This window comes from Peromyscus eremicus, chromosome 23 (assembly GCF_949786415.1).
Source record: "Peromyscus eremicus chromosome 23, PerEre_H2_v1, whole genome shotgun sequence".
Lineage (NCBI taxonomy): Eukaryota > Metazoa > Chordata > Mammalia > Rodentia > Cricetidae > Peromyscus > Peromyscus eremicus.
The window spans coordinates 30,774,518-30,789,538 of NC_081438.1; the positions used below are offsets into that span (position 1 = coordinate 30,774,518).

The 15,021-nt window shown below is 48.7% G+C and overlaps 1 protein-coding gene across 1 annotated transcript in view; it reads right to left on the minus strand.

Annotated features, from left to right (window-relative positions):
- LOC131898456 (kinesin-like protein KIF19) overlaps nt 1-13,349 on the minus strand; it is a 51,643-nt gene extending 38,294 nt beyond the window's left edge. Inside the window, exons 1-3 of the mRNA XM_059249636.1 lie at nt 13,263-13,349; nt 12,493-12,573; nt 1,690-1,800 (exon numbers count right to left, since the gene is read on the minus strand). Coding sequence (XP_059105619.1) covers nt 1,690-1,800; nt 12,493-12,573; nt 13,263-13,349 — 279 coding nt within the window. The remainder of the gene's footprint in view (nt 1-1,689; nt 1,801-12,492; nt 12,574-13,262) is intronic.
- Nucleotides 13,350-15,021: the final 1,672 nt, after the last annotated feature.

Consider the following 15,021-nt stretch of genomic DNA (forward strand, 5'->3'; position numbering starts at 1 on the left):
AAAATGTGACCAGTATCCCCAGCAGGCCCTTCTTCTGTGTTATGTGTCCTTACTGAGATGCTGTCCCCATTCCTATGTCCCCTACAGCAGACATAGGAAGCAGCCTGGCACGGGTGTGGCTAGCTGAGAATGGCCCCGGACACTTGGCTCCTTAACTGAGGTGCTGAATCTGTTCCCTATCCTGGTATCCACTGAGGTCATACTAACACCGGCGGCCTTGAGGTTTGACCAGCCAACATAAATACATGTGCCTTCTTTTTGCCAGGCTTTGGAAGCCCAGGGGCTCCCATTGGCCCTGCTGAAGCTGAGGTCACCATGCTGAATGAGGCCACTGTCCTAGGGAGACGGCCCTTCTAAGAAGCCTGTCCCCAGGCATGTGAACTGTCTCCTAGCTACCGGCTGCTGCAGGACATGCCACTCCAGTACCAAGTGAGGACCAAGAGGGAGACCATCAGCGACGTGTAGCTCAAAAGAGCTTCTGATGACCACAGCCCCTTGACTATACAATCTCAGAAGCAGGAGGACTTCTGGGCAGGGGAGTGCACGTCTGTAATTAACATGTAGGAGGCTGATGCAGAAGGATTGGGAGTTTAAGGCAATTCTAGGCTATAAAGTGAATTTGTGCCAGCCGGGGCTATATAATGGGACCCCGTCATGGGGAGAAAAAAGAAGGGGCTGGGAAAGCAGCTTTAAAGGTTAAGAGCACTGGCTGCTCTTACAGAGGACCTGGATTCAGTACTCAGCATCCACACGGCAGCTCACAACTGTCTGTAACTCCAGTTCCAGGGACCCTGACCCTCTCTTCCGGCCTCTGTGTGTACCAGGCATGCACATAGTTTATTTGTATATATGCAGGCAAACACTCACATACACAGAAAAATTTTAGAATCTTAAAGCACAAAGAAGTGAGAGATCTGGTATTGAATACAGGGCAGTCGACCTTTCCTCTCACAGTAGGACAAGAAGACATGGCACTCCATCTTGTGCTGCTTCACTTGGGTCCGAAATCTCCCCCAGATGCTGCCACCCTGGTACTGTGACATCCCATTTCAGGAGCCCTAAGTTCAAATCCTACCTTCATTGCTATCCCTGATGAGCCCTGGCTCCCCTCTGTGATGTGGTTAGGTTGCATGTGGTACCACCTTCTGGTCTTACAGAGGTTAGTAGTGCCATGATGTATGAGAAAGATCAATTCCTGGCCCAAACATCTAGCACTGTGTGACCTCCTGGAGGCTCCTTGTCTGAGAGATGAGCACTATAGGCTTCCCTTGCCAGACCTCCCCCACCCCCCCAGCCCCCCCACCCCACCCCTGCCGCCTCTCTTTATGATAGCTTTCAGCCTAGATGTCCCTCCTCCGCGAGGGCCTTGCTGGCCACCACATGTTATAATGGAAGGACACATGTGCTCAGTTTTTCCTTGCCTGTGGTGGTGTGGGAAAGGCCTGTGTGTCCTGATAGCATGGGCTATGAAGGAACCAGTGAACAAACTCAAGAGAACCCCCAGAGTGGACCATAGGACCTGGCAACCCGTGTCCACAGGAGGATCTCATATGCTTGATCCCTGGAAGGAGTTTCTGCCCCACAATCTCCTTGCTCCTCAGGGAGACCCCGAGGAAGACAGAGATGAGACAGCCCAGGATCCAGGTCCAGGGAGCTCCTGGAGTTAGAGGCAGAGGGGGTGGTATGAACCTGAGATGCATGCTGGTCAAACACAGTGTCAAATATAAAGGTACGCTCCCGGGACCGGTGTGCACGAAGTGTGTCCTCCGGGTCTTCGCCTGGATCCATGAGCACAACCACCTGGATGCATCAAGACAGAGGGGTCAGGGGAGGGCCAGTCAGACCCGGCTGTATTTCCTAAAGATTAAAGCACATCTTTAATCCCAGCACTTGGGAGGCAGAGACAGGTGGATCTCTGTGAGTTTAAGGCCCACCATGTCCACAGACAGAGAGTTCCAGGATAGCCAGGGTGGTTACACAGAGAAACAAACAAACAAACAAACAGATGTGTACCATCACTGCTGGCCTCAGGATGTTTTTCTCATTTGCTTCTCCTCTTCAGTTTTTGAGGCAGGGTCTCTCACTGAGCCTGGAGCTGGCTATTGCAGCCAGACTGGCTGGCCAGTGAGATCCTCCTAGTTCTCTAGTTCTGGGGTTACAGGCTCACCAAGCTCCGTCTGCTTTGTGTGGGTTCTGGGAGTCCAAACTCAGGTCCTTATGCTTGTACAGTGAGCCCCTCACCTTGTCTCAGTCACTCACTGGGGGACAGTGTCTCCTGCTATCACTCGCTCGAGGCATACCATACAACTCCCCTCAGCCAGTGGACTCCACAGTCACGTAAGCGGCTCAGATGGTGGAAGGTGGTGGCGCACGCCTTTAATCCCAGCACTCGAGAGGCAGGGCCAGGCATGGAGATTAGATTCAGAGGTTTTGTTTAAAAAAGAAAGAAAAAAAAAGAAAAAAATATAGATATGAGATAGATCACTGATTCTATTCTGAGAAAAAAGATAAAGAATAATAAGATAAATGGGTAGATCACTGAATCTACACTAAAAAGAAAAAGAGGAAGATATAAAAATGACAAAAGGTAGATTACTGAATCTATTACGAAAAGAAAAAAATACTTTTAAAAAGGAATTACTTGTTTTAAATAAGATAAGTAATGAAAATTTTTTGTCTGAATTTGTCAAATGTTACTGGACTGGACATTGTTATATATTAATGGAGTTTTTTGTCTGAATCTGTCAAATGTTAATGAACTAGACATCGTTAATGTAATCTTGACTGTGTATATTATATATACTTATTGCACATAATTTTTCTTGTATTAGTTATAAGCTTTTTTTAACTTTAGACAAAAAAGGGGAAATGTGGTGGTACTGTGTTCCCCAAAATATTGTGCACCCTAATAAACTTATCTGTGAACTCTGTGAGTTCGAGGCCAGCCTGGTCTACAGAGTGAGATCCAGGACAGGCCCCAAAGCTACACAGAGAAACCCTGTCTCAAAAAACAAACAAACAAAAAAAGTCCAGAGAACCCCAAGCCCAGACAGAACAGTCTACCATGCTTCAACAAACCCACCCAACACAACAGACCACCACCCACCCACTCTGGCCCCACAGTGACAGACTCCCCTGTGACCTAACGTCATCACAGAAGGCAGGAGGCCTTCAGTTTACAGGAGGAAACTGTAAAGTACTGTGCTGGCCACTACAGCTGCATTCACGCCATAGGACAGGGGAGATAAAGGGACTATCCCAAAGCCTCCACCCACATGCTCCATTTCTCTGAGAGTCTGTCAGTCCCCAGGGCCCCTCAGTCCCCACATACACTATTATCAAGCAAGCCTGTTAAGATCCTTGGGGGCAAAGGGATTAAAGGAGCCCGCCCCAGGGACAACGGGGGCAGGGAAATGGGCAGAGGCCAAATACAGCTTGCCTGGTGGAGACTTGGGGCTGAGCACCAGAGAGGAACCAAGGCGGTGGAGCAGAGCTGGGTGGTTCTGAGGGTCCTGTCACATGACCACTTCTTGCCCCTCATGTGTTCTTAGCTTTGGAAACCGTAGTTCTGGGAGGCCAGGCTCTGCCAGGGCTTCTCCTGGCTTCTGGCCAGTGCTTGCTCCATGACATAAGCTAACTTTCTCTCCTCCCGGGGATGCACTGTGTCACAGGGACCGCCTACCCACTGTGGCCAGGCCAGGGCTGCAGGAGGACTTAGATGGGTCTCCAGCCAGGGTCCTCTGAACAACAGGGCCTGGGAAGGGACTATGGGGCTGGGAGTCATGGAAGTGGGCTCTGGACCCCCAGAGCTTGATTTCTAACCCTACCCTGGTTCTCTGCTCACTCCTGCAGGAGCCTAGGTGTCTCTCAGGCCTCACCCAGTCTTCATATATGTGAAATGACAGTCCTCACAGAGCCTGCTCACTAAAGGGCCATAAAGGCTGATAAGAAAACACACACACAGACCCCCTGGGTATTCACTGGGTCTTGAATCAGAAATATATATTCATTTATTTGTTTATTGTATATGTTTGTGTGAGTGCAGGAATGTGCATGCCATGGCGGGGACCACCTTTGGGAGTTGGTGTCCTCATGGACCTTGTGGGATCTGGGGATCCAACTCAGATCATCAGGCTTGCACACAGTACCTTCCCCTGCCAAGCTACTTTGTCGGCCTCAGAAAAATTATTTTTGTTGTGATAATGAACCTCATTCTTATTTGCAGATGGTATGATTCTATGCAAAAGACCTTACCCACCCCAGGAGAAGAACGTTAAGATGGATAGACGCTTTCAGCAAAGCGGCAGGATACGAGGTTAACAGCAACAATAAATCAGGAGCTGGGGTCAGTGAGATGGCTCAGCAGGTAAAGGCGCTCGCTATGCCAGTTTGACGGCCTGAGTTCCATCCCCAAGACCGCGGGGTGGTAATCTGAATGAAATGTCCTGCATAGGCTCAGATATTTGGACACGTGGTCCCCAGTCGGTGCTGCTGTTTGTGAAGGATTAGAAGGTATGTGGCCTTGCTGGAGGAAGTATGCCACTGGGGGCTGGCTTTGAGGTTCCAAAGCCTCACACCATTGCCAATGTGTTCTCTCTGCTTCCTGTTTGCAGTTCAACATATGAGCGGTCAGCTTCCAGCTCCAGTTGCCATGACTCTACTCTGTCATCATGGGCTCTGTCCTGTCTAGTTTTAGGTCAACTTGACACAAGCTAAAGTCATCTGAGAAGAGGGAACCTCAATTGAAAAAAAAAAAAAAAGTCTCCATAAGATCAGGCTGTAGGCTAGCCTATAGGGCATTGTCTTTCCTAATTAGTGACTGTGGAGGAGGGTCCAGCCCATTGTGGGCAGTGCCACCCCCTGAGTTAGTGGTCCTGGGTGCTGTAAAAAAGCAGGTTTAATCTCAGCACTTGGGAGGCAGAGGCAGGTGGATGGTCTACAGAGGAAGTTCCAGGACAGCCAGAGCTACACAAAGAAACCCTGTCTCAAAAAACAAACAAAAAAATACAGGCTGAGCAAGCCAATAAGCAGCACTCCTCCATGGCCTCTGCATCAGCTCCTACCTTCAGGTTCTGGGCCAGTTTGAGTTCCTGTCCTGAATTCCTTTGACGATGAACTGTGTGATGTGGAAATTCAAGCAAAACAGGCCTTTTCTCCCCGACTTGTTTTGATCATATTGTTTTGTCACAGCAATCCTAACCCTGCCTCAGACAGACTCCTATCCCTCTGGAACCATAAGCCCAAATAAACTCTTCAATAAGCTGCCTTGGTCATGGCGTTTTATCACAGCAACAGAAAAGTAACTAATACACCTTGTAAAGGTGGAAGGAGAGAACTGATTCCACAAAGTTGTCCATGTCTGCACTGTGACATGCATGCCTACATACACCACACACACACACACACACACACACACACACACACACACACACACACCAACAATACAACAAAGATAATAAATTAGTAGCCTTTTTATATACTAGTGTTTCTCAACATGGGTCTCAACAAGAGGTCAAATGACCCTTTCACAGGGATTGCCTAAGACCACTGGAAATATCAGATATTTATATTATAATTCATAACAGTAGCAAAACTATAGTTATGAAGTACCAACAAAAATAATTTTATGGCTAGGGACCACAACATGAAGGACTGTGTTAAAGGGTCACAGCATTAGGAAGGTTGAGAACCAGTATTATATAAGAATAACAAATATCTAAGGAAGAAATCAGACAAATGCTCCCATTCACAACTGCTTCAGGGGAAAAAAATACTTTGGAATAAACCTAACAAAGTAAGTGAATGGTCTTTAAAACACCCAAGAGAGACTGAAGATACTAGAAGATGGAAAGATCTCCCATATTCACAGACCTCTTCAATCAAGACTGGGAAAATACCAAAGACAGTCTACAGATTCAACACAGTCCCCATCAAAGTACCAACACCTCTTCACAGACAAAAAGGAAACAATCCGAAAATTCATCTGAAAGCAAAGAGACCTGGGATAGCCAAAGCCAGCCTGAGCACAAAGAGTACCGCAGGAAGATGACCTGGACTAGAGACGTGGTAATAAGACAAACAGCACCGTACTGGCACAGAGTCAGACACGGGTCAATGGAAGGGAAGACCCAGACATAAGCCCATGTATTAACCCTAACCCTGAGTCACCTGATTTTTTTTAAAGAGAGAGAAAAGACAGCCTGTGGCTGGCAAGATGGCTCAGCCATTTAGAGCACTTGTTCTTGCAAAGGACCTGGATTTGGTTCCCAACGCCCATGTTGGGAGGCTCATGACCACTTATGACTCCAGTTCCAAGGGATTCAATGTCATCTTCTAACCTTTAAGGGCACCTGGCATGAATGTGGTGCACAGACATACAGGTGGGCAAAACACCCATAAAAAAAGGGCTCAACATCCTTAACCACGGTAGAAATGCAGATTAGAACCACCTTGAGATCCCATCTCACCCCTGTCAAAATGACTATCATCAACAAACACTAGTGGTCTACTCACTGTTGGTGGGAATACAAACCGGTGGAGCCATCCTGGAAACCAGTGTGGAGGTTCCTCAAGAAGCTAAAAATATGCCAGCAGCGGTGGCGCACATCCTTAATCCCTGCACTCGGGAGGCAGAGGCCTGCGGATCTCTGAGTTTGAGGCCAGCCTGGTCTACAGAGAGAGTTCCAGGAGAGTCAAAGCTACATAGTGAGACTCTGTCTTGAAAAAACAAAACAGAAAAAAACGAGGAGATGAAAAAGCCGAAGCAGCAGCCGAAAACAGATCTTCCATACGACCCAGCTACACCAACCCCAGGCACGTACCCAGAGGTCTGTGCATCCCCCCAGGGATGCTTGCTCATCCATGCTCATGGCAGCTCTACCCACAACAGCTGGAAAGCAAGAACTGACAATGGACAGTGAAAGTGTGACACACACACACAATGGAAACGTACGCAGCTGTAAAGAAAAACTAAGTCACAAAGTTTGTCAGTAAATAAACGGAACTGGGAAATACCCGAAATGAAGTTGCCCAGGCCCAGAAAGACACCACCACGTGTTTTCTCTCATATATGGATTCTAGCTTCTATCTTTTTATACTTAGGTTCTATGTGGTCATGAGATGGAAGCAGACACTAGACAGGGGCTCACAAGAAAATTATGTTTGGCATAAAATTATCCTATGCCTAAGCCTCAGTAAATGTTATCTATGCTTTATTTAAAACCCAGATGTCATGGTTGTTTGGATCGGCATCTGACCATTTATGAGAAACCTTATATTCCTGGGCATGCTGTTAGGAATTCCTGCTTAAATTCCCTTCCAAATGCATCTCCTCTTTTGATCAGAGATGTTACTCAAAGTGGTGTGGTGTTGCGTTTGGGAGATTATTTCTACATATTTAACTGTTTCCATTGAATTTCTTTCTTTTTTTGTTTCTTTTTGGGACAATATTTCTCTATGTAACAGTCCTGGTTGTCCTGGAACTCACCCTGTAGACCAGGCTGGCCTCGAACTCCCAGAGATCTACCTGCTTCTGCCTCCTGAGTGCTGGATTAAAGGCGTGTGCCACTACCACCCAGCTTGAGTTTCATTTTTATTTTGATACCTTTCATCTGAGTTCTCATTGTATAAATTTAAATCCTGAAAATAATATGCGAGGAGCTGGAGAGTTGGCTCAGCAGTTGAGACTGCTTGCTGCTCTTGCAGAGGACCCAGGTTTGGTTCCCAGCACCCACACAGTGGCCCACCGTCATCTGTAACTTCAGACCCAGGGGACTGAATGCCTTCTTATGACCTCTCCAGGCACCAGGCATGCATAGAGTGCATTTACATGCATTCAGGCAAAACATACATACATATAAAATTAAAACAAGTAAATCTGAGCCCATCCTGGTGGTGCACACTTTTAATCCCAGCACTCAGGAGGCAGAGGCAGGCAGATCTCTGTGAGTTCAAGGCCAGCCTGGTCTACAGAGTGAGTTCTAGGACAGCCAGGGCTACACAGAGAAAAGCCAAAATAATAATAATAATAACAACAACAAATCTTTAAAAAGTAAGATTGGGTGAGAAAAAAGAACATTACTGGGGAAAGGCAGCAGGATTTTGAATGTGTCTACAAAGTTAGACGATGCTGGATCAATGTCTACAAGATGAGATGATGCTGGATCAATTTGTGCTTCCTGATTTCCTCGCTGAAGTCAGATGCTAGGATGTGTGAAGAGTCAGTGAAGTCGTGAGTGAATGTGTGCTGTTGACATGGGCACAGCCATGCCAAGGACTCCATTGCATCAGCCCCTTGGGAGTGGCAAAGCCTTGCCTAAGTGAGGCTCAGAGAGATTGTAACACCTTCCTCTGTTCCAAGTGCAAATGCTAACGGTGTGTGCAGACAATGCCTATCATAGTTTTCTCCCCCTGGATATTTATGGCCTGAAGACTGCTTCCTACAGACACCGTCCCTCCTGCCTCCTTGTTTATTGGTATGCAATAACCCCACCTCCCTGTTCAACCATATAAAATAAATACATCGAGCTTCTGGGGGGGGGGGGGGCGCTTTGGCTTCTGCATCCAAGAGCAAAGCCCACCCAACCCCAGCTTATCTGTTTGTCTTTTCTTCCTTCTCTCAATGTTGTAGTCAGGTCAATCCCTGGAGCATGCTGGATGTGGCAAGAATGTTCCTGTTTTTTGTTGTTGTTTTTTGTTGTTGTTTGTTTTGAGAGAAGGGGTTCTCAGTACAGTCCTGGCTGTCCTGAAACTTCACTTTGTAGACCAGGCTGGCTTCAAACACAGAGATCTGCCTGTCTCTGCCTCTCCAGTGCTGGGACTAAAGGTGTGCTTTTAGTCTGGCGTTTCCCCCCCAATGTGTGGTGGTATGTAGGGCGCACACAAAGGGCCTCAGATGTCCTGCTCTGTCACTCTGCCTTATTCTAACCTTGAGACAGTGTCTCTCACTAAGCCTGGAGCTAGGCAAGCTACCATCAAGCCCCCCGAATCCTCCCATCTCTGCCCTCTACAGCACTGGGGTTACAGGTGTGTGGGTACAAACAGGTCCAGCTTTTTACATGGGTGCTAGGCAACCAAGACCCTCTGAACCATATCCCTAGCCCTTGTTTTTTGTTTGAGAAAGTGTCTAGCTGCGCAGTCCAGGTGGGCCTTGAATTCATGATACTCCTGCTCTGGCCAGCCCATGACAGAATTATAGGTATGAGCCACCATACCCCGATGAGAATGCTTTTGTTTTAAAGAGATATGTGATGGAATGTTTGGGTGGGGAGGGGTGTTGTGCCCCTAACTGACTCCAAATGATCCAGAGAAATGGAGTCAGAGCCCAGGGGAGTGAAACAGAGCCCCAGACTTTGGTACAACTGGCTCCATGATGGTAGTACCATTCAGGCCATAAAACTCGGCATGTGGACAGCACCACCCGCCAAAACTAAAACAAAGGCCTAATTCATCAAAGCCTATAGTTCTGGGAAAGTCTCTACATGGACTAACCTTGCTTTTTGGCTTCTGTAGTTCTGCTCTGGCTAACCGATCTTGTTAACTAAAATATGGATATGTTTTTTTTGCTTAAAAGCTCACCCCGGGAAAGGCTCAGGGCTACACTGGGATCCTGAACACCCAGTGGCAGTTGTCAGGCAGCTAATGAAGACTTTCTATTGGCTTAATGTCTGAGCAGTCTTCTCTGGTGAATACCCTACAACCGGAGAGGGGCAGAGTGAGGCAATACATGAGGCTAAGGGAACACTGGGTCATGGCCTTCCTTCAACCTCTCTATTGGTTTGAAGTTATTTCCAAATAAAACGAATAGTAACTGGGTTTGATGGTGCACACCTTTAATCCCAGTACTCAGGAACCAGAGGCAAGTGGATCTCTTTGAGTTTGAGGCCAGACTGGTCTGTATGGTCAGATAGAAAAGAGAGGAGGAGGAGGAGAAGGAGGAGGAGGAGGAGGAGGAGGAGGAGGAGGAGGAGGAGGAGGAGGGGAGGGAGAGGAGGAGAGAGGAAGGAGAGAAGGAAGAGAATTGAACTTATCACAACATAGGTGAACCTCAAAAACATTGAGCCACACATAGAAGGCCACACACTACACTCGTGTGACTACATTGACATGGAATGTCCAGAAACCAGAGTCAGAAGTGGGGTGGCAGCTGACAGGTGTAGGGGTGTATGCAGAGTGTATAGATGAAGAGGACTAAATGCCCCTTGTTTACTTGAAAAGGGGGGATGGGGAAGTGATGTCATTATATTTTAATTCTTAAAAGTTTAAAAGAAAAAGGTGAGATTTTGAACCAGGAGGTGGTGGTACACCTCCTTCATCCCAGGACTCGGGAGCTGAGGCAGGAATTCAAGGCTGTCCTAGGCTACACGGGGAGACACTGTCTCAAGAAAAAAAAAGCGAATTTTCTCTGGTGCTAATCTCACCTTGACTTGTGTATGCATGGTTGGGTGTGCATACATAGATATGTATGTGTGGCCAGGGGCTCGGGGAGGCCCGAAGTTAGGCATCTGCTGTCTTCTCAACTGTTCTCCATGTTTTTTGTTTTTGCTTTTCGAGTCAGGGTTTCTCTGTGTAGCCCTGGCTGTTCTGGATCTCGCTCTGTAGACCAGACTGGCCTTGAACTCACAGAGATTCACCTGCCTCTGCCTCCCGAGTGCTGGGATTAAAGGCGCGTACCACCACACTCAGCCTCTCCACCTCATTTTTAAAACATGGTCTCTCACTGGACCTTGAGCTCACCAATCTGGCTAGACTAGCTAACCATGGAACTCCAAGGATGCCCCCTGTGCCAGGACTACCAACACTCGCCACCATGCCCAGTTTTCCCGAGTTCGGGTTAGAATTCAGGCACTTACGCAAGCACGTCAAGCAGCTACTGAGCTCTCCCAGAGCCCTTTTCCTTGATGTTTCAGCAAGAGCTCTTTTGGAGATTTTTGTTGTTGTTACGTGTATGGGTGTCTTGGTACCCACAGAAGCTAGAAGAGGGTGTCTATCTGGTACTGGAGTTGACAGATGGCTGTGAGCCACCACATGGGTGTGTCCTCTGGAAGAGCAGCCAGGGCTCTTAACTCCTGAGCTCTCTCTCCAGCCCCATGCACTGTCTTCTGTCCTGCTCACAGTCACACATCCACACATATGAAGCAGCGGTCCCGCCCTCCCTACTCGGCTCACTTTCGCAGCTGACACCACTTTATTGCTGTATCTGAACACTGGTACCTGGTGTGCACTGCTTAGCAGTCCATGACCTCAGTGCTGATTCACCCCAATGGCAGCTCTGCCAATGCACCCCTCCCTTGGGTGCTCTGAGTCCCAGTGGGCAGCCCTTGGCAGGGATTTATGTGTACCCACATTTTGGGTTGTTGGCTTGAGTGTAAACACCCTGCCTGAGCATCGTCTTATGGACTACCTCACTAATGTCCCTAGTGACCAATAGGGACATTCTGTCCATCTCATAAAGCCTGGCTTGAGATTCCTTCTAAGTAACAGCCAAAGGCAAAAGTTTCTGAGGTGTGGGCAACTGAGTGCTGAGCCTTTCTCCAAAGTGGAGAAAGGCAGCATGTGCCCCACTCTGCAGCCGGCAATCACCTCAAGTTTCTGAAATCAGATCTGGCACTCGAATGTGGCCTGCCAAGTCTCCTTCCACGCTGTCTCTCCTATGTTCCCACTTTGGTGTCTCAGCAGAGACCTTTTTGGAGCAGACAGCACCAAGGAACTAACGCACTTTCTGTTAACAAAAAGGAATGGGGAGGCTGAAGCAGGAGGTTGCTGTATGTGCAGGCTAGCTAGCCTGGGACACAGTGAGTACTAGGTGAACCTGGGCTATGAAGTGAGACTCAAAAAGGAAAAATTCTTTTTTGTTTTTTTGTTTTTGTTTTTGTTTTTTTGCGACAGGGTTTCTCTGTGTAGTTTTGGTGGCTGTCCTGGAACTCACTCCATAGATCAGGCTGGCCTCGAACTCACAGAGATCCACCTGGCTCTATTTCCCGAGTGCTGGGATTAAAGGAGTGTCCACCGCCGCCTGGCCAGGAAAAATTCTAAAAACCTAAGCAGGTGACTCAGTCAGTAAGGTGCTTGCCATGCAAGCATAAGACACAGTTTGATCCCCAGAACCTGATTGCACCCACAAGCTGGGCGTGGGGGCACTCAATTGGAGTCCCACTGCTTGAGAGGCAGAGGCAGGAAAATCCCCGGGCTTCGTTGGCTAGCCAGCCTCACCTAGTCAATGAGGCCTGGGTCCCAGTGACAGTCTGTGTCTCAAAAACCAAGAAGGGCTTACGAGATGACTCAGCATCGGGGAAAATCGCCTACTGTCAAACCCAAGGACCCGAGTTTGCCCTGGGACCCAACCAGCTCCAGCAAGTCGTCCCCTCTCTCTCCCCCTTTAACACACACACACACACACACCCCACAGATAAAAAGCTGTGTGGAAAGTGCTTGTCAGCTAAGCTCTGCCCCAGAACAGAGCCAGGCCACCTGAGCAAACGCCTCTAGTCTCACCTGGTCCCCCACTTTGTGGGCTATGACGGTGGCCCCTTCCTCCAGTTCTGTACTGTTGAGTGGACGGATCCGAAGCGCCACCTGTGGACAGGGCACAGGCAGCACCAAGATCCTCAGCAGGACTCCATTTCCCATCCTCAGTCTCTGTGCTCTCAGTGAGGGGGTAGCCTTACCCTCATTCAAACCTAGACTCTAGTTGCATGGAGCTGCCTCCCAGAAGGGCTCTGAGGGATTGGTGGTGACGTCACGGCCATGGAACAGAGAGAAGAGGAGCAACTTGCCCAAGGTCACATAGCTGTCTGTTTTAGCTGTGCTCAGAAAAGAAACCTACCTGTACCTTCCAGCCCTCGATGAGCATTCAGAAGGCACCTGGGCTTTGCATGTCCCTCAATTCTGCCCAGCCCATGTGTAAGGGTATCTTTGATGGTACATAGACGACAAGGGGCCAGTCTCTGTCTTAACCAGACACAGGTGCCAGGGAGGTTGTAATACAGTTCATCCCAAGGCTGAGTGGGACAAGGAGCCTGACAGGAAGCGGTCTGCCCCACAGCTGGGGTCATAGTCCAGAGCCTGGGCTTTCTGAGGATGAAGGATCAGAGAGTAGGATACAGGGGTAAGAGCGTGTGTATCACTGGGTCCCAGGAAAGTCGGAACCAGGAGTGGGGCACTGGTCTTTAAAGGATCCACGAGTATAGGGTTTGGGGCTTCTTGGCAGGGGTAGAGGCAAGAAGGGGCTGGAGTTAGCAGGGGACACGAGGGAGGGTACTCACCATGAGCTGCTGGTCCTTGGGTTCCATCTCCCTCAGGGCTGGGCTGCCCCGGGCTGGAGAGGGGTCTGCGGTCTGGTGGGAGGGCATGCTGCAAGTCAGAACTGGAGGTCCCCAGCTAACATAGCAGAGTCAGAGGCAAGGAGATCTTCCCAGATCAGCGCCGCCCTGCTCCGCTCCCCAGGCTCACTCTGGTGACATCAGCTGGGTCCCCAGAGGTGGGGCTGGGCCAGTGTTGAGCTCATTTACTAACCTGATGTCACCCCTACCTGTCTCTTTAGCCAGGACAGCCCTTATGGTTTGAGCAGTCCCCAAGCAGCCAGACAGACCTCACAGATGACATCATGATGAGGACCATGACAAGAACCCTGTTCAGCTTGTCTCTAGTTCTCTTACACCACAGAAGCCTCTGGTCTAGAGATAAGCCCACCTTAGAGAACCCTGCAGTATGGTGCCCTTCTCACCTGAGCCCAGGAGCAATGGTCACCCACACAGCGGCCACCTCAGAACAGCAGGTCAGTGTTTGTGGCTTCCCTCCCTCTCAAAGGACAAAACAGCAACAGATGAAACCAAATGAACTGATTTCAGCTGTCAGCGACCTCGCCAGGGTCTTTCATAGACGACCAAGTTTCTGGTACAATTTCCAGCCTTCGGTGTCTTGTCTGAACACCCAAGAGGGATTAAGGCTGGAGCTGGTGGATTTACTGCCTCACCTCTTCCACGGGATCCCCGAGAATGCCCTGCTCTGTGAACTCCCCAGCCCGGTCAAGAAGACTGCACCAGCAATGTCACACAGGTAACCTGGGGTGGCACAGCTGTTAAGAGCCAGGCTTGGGGACTGGAGAGATGGTTCAGCAGGTAAAAGCACCTGCCATGAAAGCTGACGACCTAATTCCCATCCCTGGGATCCACACAGTGTAAGAATCAACTCCTGCAAGTTGTCTTCTGACCTTCGTATGCATACACACAATGTATGTAAAAACAAATAAACAAGCCGGGCAGTGGTGACGCACACCTTTAATCCTAGTACTCGGGAGGAAGAGCCAGGCGGATATCTGTGAGTTCGAGGCTAGCCTGAGCTACAGAGCGAGATCCAGAACAGGCACCAAAACTACACAGAGAAACCCTGTCTTGAAAAACAAAAAAACCCAAACAAAACAAAACACCCAAACAAACAAACAAAAACAAAACAAACAAATAAATCAAATCTGTTAAGAGCCAGGCTCAGAAGCTGTTCAGTGGGTAGAGGTACTTTGCCCACAGGCCTGGAGACCTAAATTCAATTCCTGGGATGCACATCATGGAAGAAGAGCTTCCTTTAGGTTCCCCTCTGACCTCTACAAGCATGCACACATACATACAAAATACTATGAAATAAAAACTATTTTTTTAAAAAAGAGCCATGTTTACCTGGGAGGTGGCCCACACCTTTAATCCCAGCACTCAGGAGGCAGAGGCAGGTGGATCTCTGTAACAAAAAGCTACAGATTGATCCTATGGAACCCAAACTTAGGCTTTCTGTGAGGACTCTGCCTAGGTCTCAAGCTAACAGGACAGGATCATGGGAAACTTGAAGGCTCCCCTGAAGCAAATTCCACCCTCTCTCAGAAATCAAACCAGTTTAGCTGTGAGGCCAGAACTACCATTCCTTAGGTCACATTCCTTCTCTTCCTTAGCATCTGGGTCAACCTTGGGCATCAGGAGATGTTTGCCACAGGGCAGGGAAGGGATTAAGGCCCAAGGAAACACAGCTCCCCCACTA